This window comes from Musa acuminata, chromosome BXJ2-2 (genome assembly GCF_036884655.1).
Source record: "Musa acuminata AAA Group cultivar baxijiao chromosome BXJ2-2, Cavendish_Baxijiao_AAA, whole genome shotgun sequence".
Taxonomy (NCBI): domain Eukaryota; kingdom Viridiplantae; phylum Streptophyta; class Magnoliopsida; order Zingiberales; family Musaceae; genus Musa; species Musa acuminata.
In genome coordinates, this window is record NC_088339.1 from 495,927 (window position 1) to 517,510 (window position 21,584).

A 21,584-nucleotide genomic window follows, 5' to 3' on the forward strand; every position below is an offset into this window, starting at 1 on the left:
GCTAGTTTCTCTAAAGCGACCCCACAAAAGATTTGATACTCCGGTCTTTTTGCTAACACTTCAAAGTCAAGAAACTCTAATCACTATATTTTATAGATTACTTGAAGACAAAGAAAGAAAGAAAGAAAGAGAGAGACTCTAAGCGTCTCAACATTATTGCAACTTTTCTTTTGTGTAATTGATTATATGTTGATCAACGTATGCTGAATTGGTATTGCTTTGGTAATATGAATCGACATTGGATGCCTATCTTCTTGGTGACTAATAATTGATATTAGTCAATGGTTGTGATTTGTGTTGGCCAAGTTTTATAATAAAAACTGTAGCATTCCTTCTGGAGGATATGACCAAGTAATCAACGTATTATATAGCTCGGTTTACCTAACCATCTCTAAACCTGATTGTTAATGTTTATTTCGTATGCGATTTCAGTAACATTTAGAAACTGTGGTTCGACTTCTGCATGTCCACTTGACAGTATTTGATACAGCCATTATCATATCAGTTTATGTGGTGTGTGCTAGGGATGATGTTGAAGCCTTTGTGATCTTGGAAAGAGTTCGGTTGGCTAGGGATTGATGAATTTCTCGATTGTACGTTATAAAAGATTTGATGATTATGATTGATATATTTGTTAAAAAATATTTATGTATGAGAAGAGATTAAAAAGATGATTAAAGGAATAATTTCACATGGTAAACATTGAGAGTCGAGTAATATATATTGAGCTTGACTTAAATTTATCATTAATAAACTTTTGGCATGGTATCAGAGCCAAATGTTCAATGCATATATTGAGTTTAGTCCACAACCTACTACTTTTTATAAGATATTTATAAAACAAAATAAAACTCTAATTTAAGGATCATTCCTTCATTAGCATTCCTTATCCTCCTAGGATACTTACCTAAAAAAAATAAATTACTTAACGATCCTAACACATTTCTTCTACCTGTAAGTTTATACTCTCATATATATATATATATATATATATATATATGGTCATGTTGGAGATTAAGGGTGGGATTTCTGCCAATCCCAACACTTGGCTTCAAATTCTTCTCCATCGTACCCTCATTTGTACGCACCGTTTGACCATGGCAAATTGATTCCACTGATAAAGAGGTCTACACATTTCTTCATTGGTGACAAGACCAGCATTTTTTATTAGTATGGAATCAATTCAAAGACAATTCCTGGAGACTCAATTCTCTTTAGAAGAACAAACGTTGAAACAAAATAGACTTAACTAGTAGCAAACCACAAGCAAATTTCAAGGATCTAAATAGTTTGTGTCTGATTTATTTGTAATCTTCTCGACACGCTACCGGCAATTCTCAGATCTAAACAGTTGAGGAGAAATGTTGAACTCCAAGGTAATTATATTGCTACATTAAACTCTGTCCACCATGGTCGTATTTTACAAGAAAGCTTAATTTTTATCTCTTCTTTCTTGTACATCTCACAAATCATCATCAAAAGACAAGTAACTTACTTTTCCTGCATTTTAGATGCTTGGAGAGTCTCCTGGCAAACATTTTATGGGTGTAAGTTGCATGGTGGCATTGTCAATTCTTGTTCCCAAAAATGTAGCAGGTTGAAGAACCATTTACTGGTTTATTCAAGAAAGCATTGAACTTGAAGCTATTAATTGATGGACTCCCACTTAACCTAATTGGAAACGTTTCCAAGTATAGTCTTTTAAGCACACTTGTTTGAAAGTCAAGAAAGAAGCTTGTGAAGGGTTTGCCTGAGACTACCTTCAATCAATTCTAGTTGTTTTTGTGATACATTTTAGGAGGATGGTGCAACAAAAGACGGGATGGAAATTAGCAAAGTTGGAAGGGTTATTGACCGCAGCAAGTAGCTTACCACTTTTAAATGTGTCCATTTATTAAAGTTAGCTTAACCATGGTTAACTTCAGTTATTATTAGTTGATCTGAGTTAAAGATATTAATGTACTTAAAATGCTGAGTATTTTGAGTTTCAACTGAGTCAAATAATTGATGCCATATTAATCATAATGTCGACATTTATGTTTTTTTTTTTAATTTTGGAAGAATATAGATGCTAAACATATAATTATAAGATATAAACTCAATATTGTCTTTTTTTGATTGGGAAGCTATGAATATCTCACCAAAGAACAACATGCTTTGACTTGGCAAGAGCTGAAAAAAGACACAAAAAAAAAATTTACAACCAAGTCAACTTAAGTTTGTGTAAACCGATTAAACAAGCTACAAATAAACTAAAGGATTATTCAAGCAATAGATCCAGTTGATGAAGAGAGCACTTATGCTGGCATGCACCTAACTGGTCAATAACAATAGCAAGAAGTCAGAACTCAGCTTAGAATTCAGTCAAGTCAATAGATCTTTGAGAACACGCATCATAATTAGCTAAGCGATCCCACCTCTAATTAAGGACCAAATAAGCATAATGTAGGAGTAGGTGAAAGGTACTGATGCTAGAACAATATGATGTATATATCAATGGATACTCGGTCATGCAGAATACATGATAGTGATATAGCATCATTAACCAAGTGGAATCGCAAGCATCACTATACCAAGCAATGATAGTAGTAGTAGTAGTAGAGAGAGAGAGAGATAGAGAAAGGGGAAGCCATTGGGTTCGAAGAAAGAGAGGAAGAAAAAACAAAAAAAGGAGTGTATTATGTTAGATGAGATAGAAGGAAGAATTATTGAAGAAGCTATCTAACATATTCTCTTTCTATTTATATAAGCTGAGAGAAAGGATTTTTCTTGATAGAGTAGAAAGATTTTCTTATACAGTTAGGAAAATCTTATCTGCTTTCATGCCCCTACAAGATGGTGCTCCTATTAAGGAGACCAATCTTGGATTGATGCAATACAAAAAGTTTACGAGCGAGAGGCTTCGTAAGTGAGTTAGCTAATTGATCAGCCATATGGACATGAGAAACATAAAGTTGATAGCGGACAACTTGATCTCGTACAAAGTGGAAGTCAATAGCAATATGTTTCATGCGGGAGTGGAACACCGGATTAGCGCATAGATAGATAGCTCCGATATTATCATAATATATTGTAGGAGTGGAATTGATGTTGAGTTCCTGGAGTAGATTTGTGATCCAATTGAGTTCTATAGTGGTAGTGGGCAATGACACGGTATTCAACTTCAGTTATAGACCATGCGATTGTCTTTTACTTCTTATAACTCCAACTGATTGGATTAGTGCCAAGGAAGACAATATACCCTGATGTGGATGTTCTATCATCAAAGTTGCCTACCCAATCAGCATCGGCAAAGGCATGAAGATGATATAAAGAGTGTTTTCGAAGAAAGATACCATGATTGAGGGTCCCTTTAAGATATCGCAGAATTCGTTTGACCTTTGCATAAACTATAATAATTTGTTGATTGCAAAGGAGATGTCTGGACGGGTGAGAGCTAAGTACTGTAAAGGGCCAACAATTTGGCGGTATGAAGTGAGTTCCATAGTAGGACTTCCATTAGATAATTTGAGAGAACCATTAGTAGAGAGAGGAGTTATAACCGCATTTGCATCCTGCATGTTTGTCTTTAATAATAAATCTTGAATGTACTTTCGTTGTGATAAAAAGAGACCTGAAGATATGAATGTAGCTTTGATGCCCATAAAGTAGTTCAAGGGTTCTAGATCTTTAAGTGAGAATCGATCTGCTAACTGTTTGATAAACGCTTGGATTTTGACGGGATTGTTGCCTGTGATAATAATGTCATCCACATATACCAGAATATATATTGTGTCTCTATGATGGTGTCGTAGAAATAACGAGGTGTCAGATTTGGAGTTGAGAAAGCTAACAGAAGTAAAAAAGGAGCTAAGTTCAGTGTAGCAAGCTCTTGGAGCCTAACGAAATCCATAAATAGCTTTCCGAAGTTTGTAAACATGCTTTGGATACTGAGGATGAGTGAAACTAGGAGGTTTTTGCATAAAAACATCTTCGGTTAGAGACCCCTATAAAAAGGTATTATTAACATCCAATTATCATAATTACCAGCCTTTAGTGGTGGCCAGACTTAAGATAAGCTGGATTGTAGTGGGCTTAACAATGGGACTAAACGTCTCAGTGAAATCAACTCTAGGTCGTTGATGAAACCGTTTGGTGACGAGGCATGCCTTATATCGGGCAACAGAGCCATTTGGGTTCTGCTTAATTCGAAAGACCCACTTACACTCGATGATATTTTATGAATGATGAAAGGGTATTAGATCTCATGTTGAGTTATGGAGGAGGGCATTATATTCCTCACACATGGTTGTATGCTAATGCGGAGATTTTTGGGCTTGAGTGAAGGCGGTGGGTTCAACGATGATAGATGATGAATCCATGAAAGCATGTAGGTTAAGGACTTGACGCGATTTAAAAATATCACTCTTAAAGCATGTGGTCATAAGATGGTTGGGGGGGGGGGGGGTGAATCAGTGCAGCGGATTAAAACTTGTAAGTTTGAAACCGAAACTGAATTTATAAATACGAGGAGATTTCAATTCGACAATAACTTGAGTAAAGTGAGAAGATGAAAACAAAAGCTTGCTGTAGTGTAAATAACAATTTTAGAAAGGTAAGTACTCACACATTCAAGGAACACACCAATTTAAAGTGGTTCAGTCAAATGACCTACATCCACTTGCGAAGCCTTCTTCGATGAGGCTCCCAACTTCCACTAGCAAATCGCTTTAAAGGAGAAGGACAAATACCCCTCTTACAACTTTTACAAGTGGTTCACACTCTTACAAATTTTCAACGAAAAGGAAGGAGATGAACACTCAAGCAATTGAAAATAAGGCTTGCTAAAACCTTTACAAAGGCTTTTGTCTCAATCTATTGCTTCTCAAAAAGTTGTGTTCTCTACTGAGAATTGAGGGGTATTTATAGACCCTAAGAGGATTCAAATTTGGGCTCCAAATTTTTAATTCTCTTGGGTTCCCGATGATGGCGGTGCCACCGCTTGTTAGTGGCAGTGCCACTGCCTGTCAATGTTTGATACTGACAGTGTACTGGCGGTGCCACAGTCGGACCTCTCAAGTGCTTGGCAATGCCACTGCCCAGTCTAACGGTACTACCGCCCGATCCTTCGAGTTCTGGGTGGTGCCATCGCCTAGTTCGGTGGTTCCACCGCCCGACCATATGTCACTGGTTGGGCTTCATATATGGTCCAAACCAAGTCATATTCGGGCCCAGTTGGCCCATAACCAGGATATAGGATTATCCCTTAATCCTAACCCTAATTACATACAAACTACGCAATTGAAAACATAGTCCTAAGTAAGTTTTTAACCAGCAAACGTCGAGTCTCCTTCCGGTGAGCTTTTCGACGATCTTCCGACGGACTTCCGATACACCCTCGGATTTCTTCCGACGGACTCCCAACAAGCTCCCGATCTTGTGGCGAGTTCAGCGAGTAGTGGAGCCTTCTCGGTGATCTCCGCGAACCTCCAACGATCTCTTCGGCAGACTTCCGAAAACTTCGACAAGTCCCCGATTTCTTCTCGGTTGGTTCCAGTAGCATCTCCAACAAATCTTCGAACTTTCGGTAGACTCTCGAACACCCATCGAACTTGACTCTGGTAGACTTGCTTTATGTCTTCAAGCTATCATAGTTAATCCTGCACACTTAACTCAATAATATGGATTAGATCAATTAACCCATCAATTGATTTCATCATCAAAATATGAGATTCAACAATCTCCCCCTTTTTGATGATGACAATCAATTGATGATGGAGTTAAACATAACTCCCCCTATCTACATGTCATATAATGAGAAGATAAAAACTCTTGAATTCAATTTCTTTGAATTCAAGCCTAAACCGATAAGTTCTATCCGTTGAACTTATCGTTATTTTCTATAAGCATGAGCAAATACGAAACTTCGTATTCCTCAATTTTAAGCTATGAAAATTATTTTCATGTCAAATGACAAAAGATAATTATCATTTCGACAAGAGATATGAACTTTCAACATAAATCTTATGATATAAATGTAAGGTATGATTTCATATGATCATGAGATGAAACGACAACCAATCTAAAAACTTTCATATTGCGATATTCTCAAACAGTTTTGCGATGCATATAAGACATTTTTGCGATGCATATAAGACATTTGCATTACGCAACATATTAGCTTTTACAATTCATATAAGTTATGCTATCACATTTGCGATGCATATAAGACATTTGCATTACATAAGCTTTTGCAATTCATATAAGTCATGCTATCACATTTGCGATGCATATAAGACATTTTCATTACACAAGCTTTTGCAATTCATATAAGTCATGGTGTCGATGCATATAAGACATTTGCATTACACAAGCTTTTGCAATTCATATTTTGCACAAGTCATCAATCTTTTGCACATTCTTCTCCCCCTTTGTCATTAACAAAAAGGAGATAGATTTTAAGCATAAAACTCGTGATCATTGAAGCCATTCATAAAATCATCTCATAAGAAAAAAAATCTTGAAAAGGAGATGGTAAAATTGACAAAGCTTCAACTTGGCATTAATATTGATCATTCAAGGAAGACATCAAATCATCCAAAATAACATGAAGGAGCCATCAAAATGTTGACAAAATTTTAGAAAGAAACATCAAACATCATATACTAGGATAATGTCAAACGCATGTCAAGGTAGCATAGAGGTTTACAATAATAAGAAAGAAGTCAAATCCACGAAAACCGAAAAGATAATGAAAAATTTCCAAAAAATATATACAATCAAGCTCATTCACAAGTACAATTCAACATGCCTAATTCCCTTCTAATAAAGTCAAATTGATCTTCATTTAAGGCTTTTGTAAAAATATCCGCTAATTGATGTTTTGTATTAATAAATTCTAGAATGACATTATTATTATTGACATGATCTCGTATAAAGTGATGCCTAATGTCAATATGCTTAGTTCTAGAGTTTTGAGTTGGATTTTTGGTTAGACAAATAGCACTTGTATTATCACATTTTATGAGAATGTTCTTTAAGTAAATTTCATAGCCTTCCAACGTATTTTTCATCCAAACAACTTGTGCACAGCATGCACTTGCAGCTATGTATTCGGCTTCCACCGTAGATAGTGCAACCAAATTTTATTTCTTGGAAGTCCAAGAAACAAGTGCATGTCCTAAAAATTGACATGTTCCAAATGTGTTTTTTTTATCTATCCTACATCCGTCAAAATCGGCATATGCATCAACTATTAAATCAAAATTATCAGATTTTGGATACCATAATCCTAAATTAAGAGTTCCTTTAAGATATCTAAGGATTCTTTTAACACTTTTAAGATAAGATAGTTTAGGATTAGCTTGAAACCGAACACAAAATCCTACACTAAATACGATATCCGGTCTAATTGTGGTGAGGTAAAATAAACTATTAATCATTCCCCTATATGTTTTTTATCAAAGCTTTCACCACTTTCATCCATGTCTAATTTAGTAAAAGTACTCATAGGAGTGTTTATAGCTTTTGAACCATCCATGTTAAATCATTTTAACAATTCTAATATATATTTAGATTGATTAAAAAATATACCATTACTAAGTTGTTTAATTTGTAATATTAAAAAGAAGGTTAATTCTCTCATTAAGCTCATTTCAAATTCATGACCCATACATTTGCCAAATGATTCACATAGTGATTCATCCGAAGAACCAAAAATAATATCGTCAACATAAATTTGAACAATAAGAAAATTATTTTCAAAATATTTGATAAATAATGTAGTATCAACCTTGCGTTTTGTAAAATTATTTAAAATAAGAAAAGAACTAAGCCTTTCATACCAAGCTCTAGGAGCTTGTTTTAAGCCATAGAGAGCCTTAGTCAATTTAAATACATGATTAGGAAAAAGAGAATTTTCAAATATGGGAGGTTGTTCTACGCTTCTTCGGAAATAAAACCATTCAAGAAAGCACTTTTGACATCTATTTGAAATAGTTTAAAATCATTACTACTAGCATAGGCAAGGAGCATCCTAATGGCTCCTAATCTTGCCACAGGAGCGAAGGTCTCTTCGTAGTCGATTCCTTCTTCTTGGTTGAAACCTTTGGCCACTAGTCTAGCCTTATTTCTAACCACGATATCGCATTCATCTTGCTTGTTTCTAAAGACCCATTTAGTACCAATGACTAAATGGTCACAGGTCTAGGAACAAGCTTTCATATCTTATTCTTCTCAAATTGGTTCAATTCCTCTTGCATTGCAATAACCCATGAATCATCTTTTAAGGCCTCGTCAATGCATTTAGGTTCGATTTGAGAAAGGAAGGTGGTGTTAGCACAAAAATTCTTGAAAGAGGAACGAATTTGAACCCCTTTTGATGTTTCTCCTATAATTAGCTCCTTTGGATGAGCATCTACATACTTCCATTCCTTGGGTAAGGAAATTTCAGAAGAAGATGCATCTAAGTTGCTATTTGAGGAGGGGGTTCATTTAAATTCAAATTATCAAAACCAAGATCATCATCAAAATCATTTTTTTTTAACTCAAAAATTTCATTAAAAACTATATGAATAGACTTTTCTATAACTAAGGTTCTTTTGTTAAAAATACGAAAAGCCTTAGAAACGGAAGAGTAACAAAAAAAGATGCCTTCATCGGATTTAGCATCAAATTTTCCTAAGGCATCCTTTTCATTCAAAATAAAGCATTTGTAACCGAAAACATTAAAATAAGAAACATTTGGTTTTTATTATTTCATAATTCATAAGGAGTTTTTGATAGAGATGGTCTTATTAGAACCCTATTCATGACATAGTAAGCCGAACAGTGAAAATGGGGATCATTATTCATTGGCAAAACAAAGCACTTCAAATTCAGCAAAATGCAGCTTGCTTAGTAGTCAACCTAAATTGGTTAAGGAGGTTTCTGTTAGTAAACGTGTAAAGGATTTTGGACCTGATGTTGAGACATATTGTGATGAGAATGGTCTTGTTCGAGTTAGCAGAGTTAAAGGATTAGGAATTCGCATGACTCGTGATTTACAGAGGAATTTAGATCTGATGGAAAAGTATGAGCAGGAGAAAAGAAGGGGAGATAACTCCTCAGATCGGGTGGCTTCCCACACCAAAAAAGTTGTTGATGTCTCCGAAGGTCTTTCTGGAAATAATCATTCCCCAAGTGTTGCAAGTAATGAAGGAATAGGTGTAACATTTACTGAGAAAAGTAGTTCACTCCCACTAGACAGGAGAGGTTACATGGATGAACTTGCTATTCATGGTAGTGAAGATGCAATTGTGATTTCCTTCTCAGAGGATGACAGCGGGAAGAAAGCTACGGATGATGATAATATATTCATGCAATTGATTTTTGGAGGCCAAAAAACCAATTTATCCTTGGAATGTGTTCATTCAGATAAGAGCACAAATGAATCTGAATCTGATTGCAGTTGGGAGGAAGGTCTAGTTAAGGAAATTTCTGAAATTCCAAATAGTTTTGCTGATATAACTGCAAGTCCGAAAAGTGACTTGAACAAAAACCAATCGTCTTTAGCTGAGAGCAGCTATGAAGTAGCTGATGTGGATTGGGAGGAAGGGGTGTGTCAAAATCCTAACAAAAGTTCTCAATTTCTAGATAAACCTGTAAAAGATGTTTCTAGAGGAATGCTTCAGGAAGAAGCTGATATACAAGAAGCAATAAGGAGAAGCCCTGAAGATTTTAAGGAACAAAACTCTTCAACCAATTCTTCAGCAGTTACAAAATTAATGAGATCAGTGAAAGATCAAATCTCTGATGGGGTTATTTTGCACAAACTGGTGACAAATACTTGTGTTCATTTAGGTAATGATGCTGAGGAAAGTCCATCATGTAATGATGGACAGTTGGATAATCGCTGCAAAGAGGATGATTTGCAGATCCCTGATTCTTCAAAGAATAATCTTGATTCATATAATTTATCTGGTTTAGATTTGGATGGAGAATCATCTCTGCTAAGTAGAAGAGAAGATGAACAGAATGTAATGACTTCACAAAGAGGCAACATTCCACCTAGCAAACCTTCTGATGGTCACCCAAGTTGGTTGGAACAATCTCTTGATGCTAGTTATCAAGTCCAAATTAAATCTTGTTCAAGAATGTCCATGGAGGAATTGTGTGAGATCAAGGCCTAATACCAGCACTAAGATTACAGATGATGGATCTGAAGTTGTTGTTGGTTCCTCAAATCGTGACAGTCGCCATCTATCTAGATCAAGTGTATCGCCTGAAAGAGGATATAATAATTCATTGTTAGGAAATAGCTCCTTGATGGAAGAAATTATAGACACTAGTATGAAATCACAGCAGAATATTGCTGAGAAAGATAATACTATATCTGATCATATTGGATATAGTACACAGATCTTAAACAATCAAATTGGAAGTATCAGAAGCTAGTTTGGACAAAGAAATCTCTCTCCTTAGACAAGAACGTGGGAACCTTGGAAATGAGTAAAGAATGCTCGAGCGAGATGCTGAGTGTCAGGTGCTCCTCAGGCCTTTCTGGTATTTTAGGAGAAAAAGTTTTAAGAATCTAACCTATATAGTTTCTGACATTCTGTGTTCTTTGCGAGTTTATGTAATTTTATGCTTAAAATATCATCCTTAGAATATTATACTTGTTTTCTAGCATAACTGATAACATTTACTAAAAGTAGAGATTAAAGGACCCTTCAATTATCATGTTCTTCACGTTTCTATTAGGAGCTTCTTCCCTCACCTTGGTAGTTTCATTGGCATAAAAGCTACAATTTTGGTAAACATCAATACTATACACTTGGCAAAAGATGTATTTAATTGTTATCTGCTCAATCCTGAGATATGATGCAAGCAATGTTAATGCACACATGCAGCTCCTCATTACTTTTCTGAAAAATTGTAGGAACTGTTTCAAATGTTTGGTTTGCCTTTTATTATTGCACCTACAGAACAGAAGCTCAGTGTGCTTATATAGAAATGACAAACCTTGTTGATGGTGTTGTAACTAATGATTCTTATGTCTTCTTGTTTGGAGCTCGAAGTGTCTACAAGTACATAATCGATGATCGGAAATATGTGGAGACATACTTCGTGAAGGTGTCTGTTCCTTTAACTTATCAATCAATAGCTTGTAGTTTCCATATTTTAAGTAAATTTATACCTCTAATTATCTCAAAAGCTTTAGTTCTACTTCATCTGTACAACATACTCAGCAGAATTTTGAGGGCTAATATGTTGGGCATAGTCTGGAGCAGAAAGTTCCATGTACTGTATTGTACCCAGTCTGTTCCAACATGCACCAGCAACACATCTTCATACAAGTACCCAGTCATTTTAGTCCTCTATTGGCAAGGAACATACACTTGAATTCTTAGCTACTTAATTATTCATGGTGTTTGCCTTTGTCATTAGCAAGTTATGCTTCTTTTGGTAGATTGTAGAGCCAGTTCTATTTGATGTTTGGTGCATAAAACACATTCTTGTAGAGTTATAGTTATGGTCAAATAGAAGAATGCTCGAATACATCCCATAGGTTTGTGATTTTGCAAATATTTCTTTCTCTTATCTCAGGATATTTAGTGCGAGCTTGGCTTAGATCAAGACAAACTAATCCGTATGGCATTGCTTCTTGGAAGTGATTATACTGAAGGAGTTAGGTAAGCTGCAATGATTCCTTCAGTAGGCTTGCACATGCACTTGATATATTAATATAATAATATATTAAATATTTAGTACATATTGCAATGAATGTTCTCTATGTCTATGATACTTAAGCATTAATTAAGGCTACATAATTTTTACCATAAAGGAAAGGTCACCAAATTCTATTGATAGCTGAAGAAATTTTGTTAATTCTACTCCAACTATGATGAAGGGTTTTCCTAAGTTCTTACTTTGTGAATGAATAAGTGGATTTATATGCTATGATGTAATTTTTTTTAATATTTACTTTGTGGAAGATGGCTATTCTCGTTAATTAAGTAAATGAACTAAAACTTACCTATATCAAATAAATTAAATCTCTTAAATATAGTTTGTGGATATTTACAATTCTTAAGCAGTTTAGGTTGGCTACCCACTAGGAACCTTTATAACTCCAAAATGTCCCTATATATTCTCATAATTATATATAATCTAAAAATATTTCAATGCTTAATAGTTGTTTTAACAATTGAACCTAATTTCCTTTTTTATGTGATTATTAGATTTGAAAGCTCTATGACTAGTATGTGGACGTTTTTTTTCTTCTGCTTTGTATTTCTAGGTTAAGGGAGTGAATTGGTCAAGTTTGTAAATTAAAACGGGCTTCAGAGAATTGTTAATGATTTTTGGGGCTGAATGTATTAATCAAGTGATTAAGTCTCTTCATGCAATTGTTTTTAAGCATTTCTCATTTCTTCCTAAACATTGATCACTTGAGCACCACTTATTTATCATTTATTTATGCAAGGATGAAATGATTTAGAATTTTCACCTTTAGGCCATTTTTGAGACTCGTAAGTCATAATTTGACATCTATATATCTTTCGATGTTACAATATCAAACAGGCTACTATGTCAGTGTCCACGTACCATATGTCTGAATATTAGTACATCCCAATTTTCTTTAAAAAAAATGCCAAAGATGATTAGAATTTATAAAAAAAAATCATTTTTAAGTATTTAATCCTAATTAATGATAACTTATTATTTTTAAATAAGAATATAGTGACTGGATCAAACTGGTAAATTCATACATTAAAAGGAGGCAACACTTTTCTTTATGGTTCTGGGGTTGCACACTTGAATGCACTTTGGCTGGGTTGCAAGGGTAGAATCAGCTGTTGCTCTGAATTTATCAGGGGTTGTGGTCATGCAGGGGATAAAGAATGGTTGCTACCTGTATTTACCACACATAATCTTCAAAAGGATGTCAAAGAGGAAGTTTTATCATGGAAAGTGAGATGTGGGCTTAGAGAGTACAGGTTTCTTATTTTGGTGATTTAGTGCTAGGATGTATATTTTGTTTTTCTATTTCGATAGCACGACAGCTGTGCTGTTTGGCATGCCATGTAATGACTTGTAATGGTGGCCAGCAGGAACCTCAAGTGTCCCCAGAATTTAAATCATTGAATAAAACATATGAAAGTATTACCTTTTGTGATATCCTAACAAGATAAATCGCTTATTAAAACTTTAGTCCTTCGTGATTGTAAAAGGTTGCAAGGAGTGATGATAATGATGGAGAAGAAAGAGTGAAATCCTCCTCAGGTGAAGGAATCTTGAGAAATAAGATTGAGAACATGTTGAGGGTTTCCTTTATATTTCCTTGAATAGCTTGGATTTGTGATGATCAATCATGCAGATCTCTGGTCAAATTTTGCATCAGTATATTAGAAGATTATTATGTTGTTTCTTTGCTTCCAAATGCTTGAGGAGGTGACTGGCAATAGTCTCCATTCATTTGGTCAGTGACAAACGGTGATGAATGGAAGTGAGTTTTCTGGTGGAAGGTGGTGGATGAGGTGAGAATTTTCTTTGTTGTTTCAGATAGATGTATCCCATGAGGATGAGATGCTCCTAGTATACATGGTGTGGTAGAAGAGAAGGTGGTACGAGGAAACTTCCTAGAGGCTAATATCTCTTCAGCCTGAATCTTGCTCGAATAAGGCCAACTACATGAAAATTTTGAACTTGGTAGGTGGTTTGGGTTTTTAAAGTATGCATCGACATTGGAAAGGAGAGAGTATCTACGAAAACACTACCCTTCAGTTTTATCATGATAATATAGGGATTTAGTTTAAAGCGGAAGCATGGGCTGCCTTCATTTACAGAAGCAGATGATATACAAGTCTAGACAGATCGAGTTTCTAAAACTGTGATTCATTGAGATGATTTCACACTCCTTAAATTATGCAACTCTAATCACTCGGGAGAGTAGCGATCTGGGAATCAGTTGTTAGAGAGGTATAGCTGCACCAAATTGTTTAGATTGTTACCATACAAAGGTAGCTGTTTTGGTGTTTGAGACTAATGAACAAGAATTTGTATTAGGGAAAAGGCAGAAGAAAGGAGAAAAGAGAAATGAAAACAGATATTCATGCTGAAAAATCCCATAGCTAAAGGTGGAGGATGAATTTCAATCAAGTCCATGTTGACTTTGCTTTCCAAATTTATGCTATCTTTCTTCTTCTAAAACTTCTAAGTTTTCTATATCATTGATGTTGATATGTTAGAAACATTGAGAATAGCTAATCTCAACAGTTATATGTGATTTTAACAACATTGTATGATAAGTATTAAGGCTACTAGATTATATCCTACTTACACTAAAGCATTTGTTCCTTTTGCCTCAAAAATCATTTTCTATATTTATCCCACTCACCTTTGTAAATGTCTGTAGGTTGTGTTGGGAAAAGTTTGGATGGACTACCCAGAAGGCTGATGAATTACTTGTACCTGTTTTAAAGGAGTAGAACAAACACGAGGTTTATTCAGTACTTACCTTCATCTTGTGGAATAGTTATAGTTGAATCACCTTTAAATTATTTGTTCTAGTTTTGATGTGTACGATTTAATTCAACTTATAATTTTTCCGCTCGCCTGCCTTAGCTTCATAGTTGAAAGCTTAGTTCTTTCTTTGCCTTTTTGTTTTCAGTTACTTGTCACGTTTTTGTCATTTCTCATAAGCAATGTTGTCATTGCAAACAATGTTTGCTTTTTTTCTATTTCATTATGATAATTTTGCTTAGTTTCATCACATCATCCTCAGATATTTGACAGCTAATTTGTATTTACCTTTCTCATTTAGTTGTTTCTGATTTAAGGCATGCCCCCTAACGATTGTTGCCATATGTTCCATTTTATCTGCTTAAGATGTTGGGCTGAACTCGGAAGTTCTTAATCCAACTTTCATTCTCTTGTTCTTGATACAGACGCAGCTGCGGCTGGAGGCATTTTATACATTCAATGAGAGGTTACAAAAGCATGTAGTCAATGAATTAAGAAGGCTTTGAAAGGAATTACAGGCACTTTGTCATCTGATTTGACTAATGAACTTGTCAAAGAAGGGCTCAGTTCTAGGAAAAAACGATGCACGGGACTCTCTACAGGAGAGGAATATAAACCTGAGAACTCTACTGGTGGTAACTCTAAAAGGGGTAAGAAAGTTCCGAGACAATGGAGAGGGCAGAAGACTGAGAAAGAATTTATTTATTCAGAGGATCTGGCTGGAGAGTCACTTGTACTGGTAAAAGATGATATAGATGATACTAGCGTTCTGAGTCTGAATAGGACAGTTAAAGGGAGAAGAGGAAGGGGAAGGGGAAGGGGAAGAGGAGCAAGAGGAAGGGGACAGGGCAGAGGTAGAAGCAGTCCAATAAAGGCAGACTCTGATTCTACTGATGATGGTGATGATTATAATGCCAATGTTCAATTGAGCATGCATGTAAGTATGCAATACACATATGCATACTTACATCAAGTTTTCCTCTCTACTGTTGTCAACAAAAGGTTGAGCATGCATGTAAGTATGCAATACACATAAATATGTCCTTGTATCATGCAGCAAATCCAATTGTCTTATTGCCAATAAGATTGATAGCTGATCACATTTTTCCTTGATTTTTTTTTTCCTGTCTGATTGCTCGAGTGTTCCTTGTGATTGTGTGTTACCATGCAACCGGCGCTCGTAGCGGCAGGGGAGACCGACGGCTGCGGCAGCAGAGGATACTCTATTTCTGCCACACCGTAGGGGAAGCCGTTGGCGATGTCGAATGATCACGACCGGCAGTGGCCGGCAGCGGTGTTGTGGCTAGGGCAGCGTCGCCGATGAGTGGCTACGAGGGGTGGTCCGCTAGCTACGAAACAGCGGTCGCGGCCTTCTTGCTCGAGCGAGATGGGGAAGCGAGGAGAGAAGGTTGCTGGCCGGGGCGTAGCGGCGACAGTGGGCGTTGGCCGGGGAGCAACGACAGCTGTGGTCGTTGACTGGGAAGCAGCGCCGACGGTGGAGAAGAGGCAGTGGTGGTCAGTGCCGAGAAGCAAGGGTGCGGCTGACGGCTGCCAACCTCTTCTCTCTCTTTCTCTTTTTTTTTTTTTTTTTTTTTTTTTTTTTGAGATACAACGAGAACGACGACAACCGCTACTTTCATACAAAGTGATAAAACCCTAAGGTTTTATCGTAAAAAAATAAAAATAAAAAATAAAAAAGGGGATGATTATTTTGAGGGGATTGGCCTCTTTGATCGTGTTGAGTGGATCGATCTCTTAGGGTTTATCATAATACTGAATAATATTTCATTGATTGATTAAAAAAAATATTATATCACTATTAATAGAGTTCTATCTAGAGTCCATCAGAACTTAGTCTCTTAATAATAATTAAATATTAAATAAATCTCTCTTAATAATAATTAAATATTAAATAAACTTTTATCCGTATGTAACTGAACTAAACCGACTCAATAAATATTATTCAAAAGCTAAAATAAAGGGACGTAACAATGTGTTAGTCATGTGAGATAAATATTTAGCTTGACTTTATTTTTTTTTCACTTTTGTTTTCAGACAACTTTCTCTCGCTCTTTGGTTGACTACTTAATCGAGAAGCTTAATACATTCGCAAAACTGGTTCATCAGTTAGTCTCTCGATTTCCAAATTACTTTCGTATACAGAAATTTAAATGAAATTATTATACTAACATATATATATATATATATATATATATATATATATATATATATATATATATATATATATATATAGCGAAAGGGGATTGAGTTAGCAGGATATATGTTCGTGTAATAAACAAAAAAATAAAAAAATAAAGAATAAAATATCTAAATTATCAAAGTATTATATGGGTACGATGCAAATACTTCTTGAACATTTCAAATGATTTGAACTCCTTTCCATAAGCAATATCCTGTTTTTAGTTTCACCTCAAAAAACAGGGTATCATATACTAGAAGTTTATTTTTCTGGACCAAATTTTTACCGTAGGTTATCCATATATTTAGATGCTCAAATATCAAGAACATTATATTGGTCCATATTATTTTGCTTGAAATAGACAATTAGAAAGAAAATAAAAAAAGGTAGACTATTAAGATGCTAAATAAATAAAAAATATAAAGCAAAAAATTTTGAAATTAGAAAAAGTCTAATACATTTCCACATAGGTACAATGCAAATCATTCTTAAAGATTTCAAATGATTTGGACTTATTGTATGCAATACCCTATTTTTGATTTCACCCCAAAAACAAGGTATCATATAAATAGGAGTTTACTTTTCTAGACCAATTTTTTATTATGAGTTATTAACCTATTTAAAAGCTCAAATATTAAAAAAATATTACATGGATCCATACTATTTTGCTAAAAAAAAAAGAGAGAAAATGGATAAATGATAAACTCTTAAGATCTAAATAAATAAAAAAATATATAGTAAAAATTTTAAATTAAAAAAAATGATACATGTTCATATGGGTACATGAGGATTTCAAATAATTTGGACTCCTCCTCCTATGCGATATTATGTTTTTGATTTCACCCCAAAAACAAGGTCTGGTATACCAAGAGTTGATTTTTCTAAACTAAGTTTTTATTGTGAATTGTTTATCTCTTTAGATGCTCAAATATTAAAGAACATTACATGGGTCCATGCTATTTTGCTTGAAATAAAAAAATGAAGAAAATAGAAAAAAAAAATAGATTGTTAAGATGCTGAATAAATTAGAAAAATAAATAATAAAAACTCTGAATTAGAAAAAAAATGATACATGTCTATAAGAGCACAATGCAAACTTTTCATGAAGATTTTAATATACGATACTTTGTTTTTTATTTCACTCCAACACAAGGTAACAAATACCAAGAGTTAACTTTTATAGACCAAAATTTAATCATGGCTTGTTTACCTATTTAGATGCTCAAATGTGAAACAACATTGCATGGATCCATACTATTTTGCTTGAAATAAAAAATATTAAAAAATGACAGAATATTAAAATCTCTAAACTAGAAAAGTTTGGTACATGTCCATATGATATGGTTGCAATGCAAATATTTCAAGAAGATTTCATATGATTTGCAACTCAAAATATAATGTACCGTTTACCGAGTGTTGACTATTATGCACTATTACTTTACCTTAGAGTTGGTTATTCTGAACAAAATATTTAACATGAAAAATAAACCAACCAAGAACGGCTAGTTCAACATTTGATTAAACCAAGGTTCGTTGTACCGTACCGTACCGACGTTTCGATCCGGGCTCGATACGATACGGTACCGGTGTACCAGGCGATACATCAGGGTGTACCGAATAATTTTTTTTTTTTCATACTGTAGTACTGTAGCGGTACCGGGCGGTCGCGTGCCGATAACCTGTTGGACCGGTACGTACCGCCCAGTACGGACGGTACACTTTGGTACGACAGACCTTGGATTAAACTAAGATGAGAGGGACATAAAATGATTGCTTTGCATATTTGTGCACAAACACTCCTCATAAGCTTGGTGACAAATTTCCCTGATAATAAGTATTTTCCTAACTTATCATAATTTACCTTATATTAAATTAAAAATACTTTTTTTTATCAAAATGAGGTAGAAGTTTGAAAACATGTATTTCTTAGATAAATAGGATGTCATATATTTACTGAAACTTGATGATGCAATAGTGATAGTCGATAGTCACAATGAAAATTCATGATGGTAGTGGCAACACTAGAAGTTGACGATGAGAATAGGGCACTTGCTATGGTAGTGCTATAGTCGATGGTGAGAGACACTAAAACGTTAGACCCTAACCAATCCTTATTAGGAGTCGATAATGGTAGCGTTGAAACTAGAGAAACAACTTTTCTTAAATAATTCTCTATTGCACACTTATGTTCGGAGGGAAAGAAAAAATATGTCACAGAAGAGGAAAAGAAAAAAAATAAAAGAAGTCTTGGTCTTCTGCTCCCCATTTCTTCGGGGTTATTTTTTATGTTATTGTTATTAATTATCATTTCTTCTTATTTATATCATTGAGACTATTTTTTTCAGTTTTACTTAGCATATAACCTTTGTTATAAGTAGTCTATAACTATTAAGATTGTATCTTTATCTACTTTCTAGATTCTGATTTATGTTTATAAGAGTTTGCTTGTAAGAATGTCTTGATGGTATTGGTTATTGTGCCTCATAGTATATTCTAAGTTAATATATTTCTTTATGTGTGAAAACTTAACTAGATGATGATATCTAATATGCTGCAAAAGCTAAAACTTTATCTGAAAATACTACTGACGAGAGCAAATTGATCCTGTATGGGATTTACTAGTAAGCAACTGTTGGACCAGTGAATACTTGTATGTGCTCCTTAATATCGTCTTATTTGTGATTTACGGTCTTTGCCAAACAAAATTATGATACTTTTTTCTTTTATCTCTTTGCAGATCTAGTATAATCAATATGAGGGACAGAGACAACTGGGATGCTTGGAAGGCTATTGCAGGTTTACAAAATCCACTTGACAAATCTTATATATATATATATATATATATATATATATATATATATATATATATATATCTTGTTGTACAAATTTAATTTCTTATTTAATACTAGTAAAATTGACAGGGAAGGAAGTCAAAGGAGGAGGCTACGAGTGACTACATCACCAAGGTTAAACACCGACTCGAGACAGTAGCAACTGCTGCTTATGCTACTTTGCCACATCTTGCTCTATGTAGTTCTTGATCACCCCGGATGCTGATGAGCTTAAACTCTGCAATAACAATAATTTGGCTTGGCTAAGTTCAAATGCTTAAGGAGAGCGAAAAACTCAAAATATCTTTCTTTTCTTTCTGTTTTGTTTTATTTTTACATCTCTAGTGCCACATGATGAAGGAGATGACTCTTTGTTCTTCCTATTTGTTACTACTATGTCTTTGAATTCTTTGAAGACAGGGAAGAAAGGAGATTGATGGTTAACATATTTTTCAACACAAATGTGAATCGAAATTGACTTAATTATTAATTATCATGGATTTAGTTGGTTTTATTTAAGTTGGATTAATTTTTGGATAAATTTTTATCATGATATAGAATGAAATTATTAAGGGCGTATATATATTATTAAAAAAGATGAGAAAAAATATTTTTTAAAGGTTAAAATCAAATGCCTTATCATATTCAAATAAAAAAATTTTAGTTTTTTTAAAGTTTTTTTATGAAGTCAAATTAATCAAATTTGCGAGCCCCTTTGTCTCTAAAGATGTTTATTTTATTGTAAGATTTCCTTAGAATAATCCTCATTGTTATATATTTTTGCATTGAGCATCTAATTTTTTTTCTATTCAGTTAATTTTTCATAAATGATAAAAGTATCATTAAATGGTTTATTGACACACATTTAATTCTTTTTTATTTGGTTTTTATTTAGTGGAAACCCTTAAATCATTCATTATTTTAATTTTATACATTACAAAAATATTAGCATTATTAATATATAATTAAAATTATACATTTTCAAAATAACTAGTTAAAAATTGATTTAAACATTATAAAATAATGAACTAAGATCCATTTATATGATAATATTTTTACTTTTAAATAATATCTTTTATTTCATATGTCAAAGTTCGATGTGTCTTTTTTTAATGCCATCATTCAATGCTTTGTGATGGCCATCGAAGTGAACACCAATCTTCACTCCCACAAAGTTTCATGAACCTAACCTTAAGTATCTCCCTAGATTGTTTCTTATTGTAATGCTTTGTGGCTTTTATTTTCTCATGTTCTAGTTTATTGTAGATGTTGTGTTTTTTGCGAAGCTTAGTGAGGTCCTCACAAGAACCACTGAGCTGTGGACAGATACTCCAGTGTTGAGGTCAGCATCGATGATTATTATTAGAGCCACCAGGATCCTGAACGTACTTGGTACCGATCTCCAATCCATGTTAAGCCTCGGTGGTATACCCGATTTGGACTTCGTATCATAATTTTATATGTTGAGAAGGTGAGAAGGATACTAGAGCCGATTTCTATGGTCTAGTAAAGATTTAACTTTTTGAAAAATAGTGTGGTACAAGCTTATGAGAGGTGAGCTCATCGTTAGACATTTTGTCTATGGCAGTGTAATTTAGATTTTATCTATCTTGCTTGAAAAAGTTAAGGTTTTTTATTGGAATTATTTGTCTGAGATGCTTGAAAGAACTTACAAGTGAGTGTGCCGCATTCATGCAAATTTTCAGTGGAATCAGTTTGACAACTACGAGGACATTCTAGTTCTTTCTTGCATAACCTTTGTTTAAATATGGGTTTATGAGACTAGATGATCTATCTGCAATTGGTTGTAAAGTGATTCCTTACATTAAGTAAGCTTTCATTCTTATTATGCATTTGTTGTATTCTTTTGGCCTTTGCTATTCTAATTGTGGGGTCTTTAGCAACAATGCACAAAATGAAAGCCATTCAGTCGACAGTGGTCAGGCAACCACTGGGATGGATCCATAAACGACTGACTATAGTTTCAGTTTGTTCTTTGATACCATCTCACATACAATTGTACGCCTCTCTTTTAATTGTGTTGTACTGTGTGTTAAAGGTGCTTGGCT

General features: G+C 34.3%; 1 protein-coding gene and 1 long non-coding RNA gene across 3 annotated transcripts; both read left to right on the forward strand.

Annotated features, from left to right (window-relative positions):
* The first annotated feature begins 1,822 nt into the window (after nt 1-1,822).
* LOC135604732 (DNA repair protein UVH3-like) lies at nt 1,823-10,243 on the forward strand. The gene is made up of 2 exons (XM_065094385.1): nt 1,823-1,863; nt 8,798-10,243. Exons 1-2 carry the CDS (start codon nt 1,823-1,825, stop codon nt 10,146-10,148), a joined length of 1,392 nt encoding a protein of 463 aa, XP_064950457.1. The 3' UTR covers nt 10,149-10,243.
* Nucleotides 10,244-10,518: 275 nt separating this feature from the next.
* On the forward strand, nt 10,519-16,040 carry LOC135604877 (uncharacterized). 2 transcript variants are annotated; one of them, XR_010484255.1, is made up of 4 exons: nt 10,519-11,091; nt 11,566-11,651; nt 14,378-14,462; nt 14,910-16,040. It is a non-coding gene; the product is annotated as an uncharacterized LOC135604877 (long non-coding RNA). The 2 variants fall into 2 exon arrangements; XR_010484254.1 differs by having other exon boundaries at nt 10,519-11,651.
* Nucleotides 16,041-21,584: the final 5,544 nt, after the last annotated feature.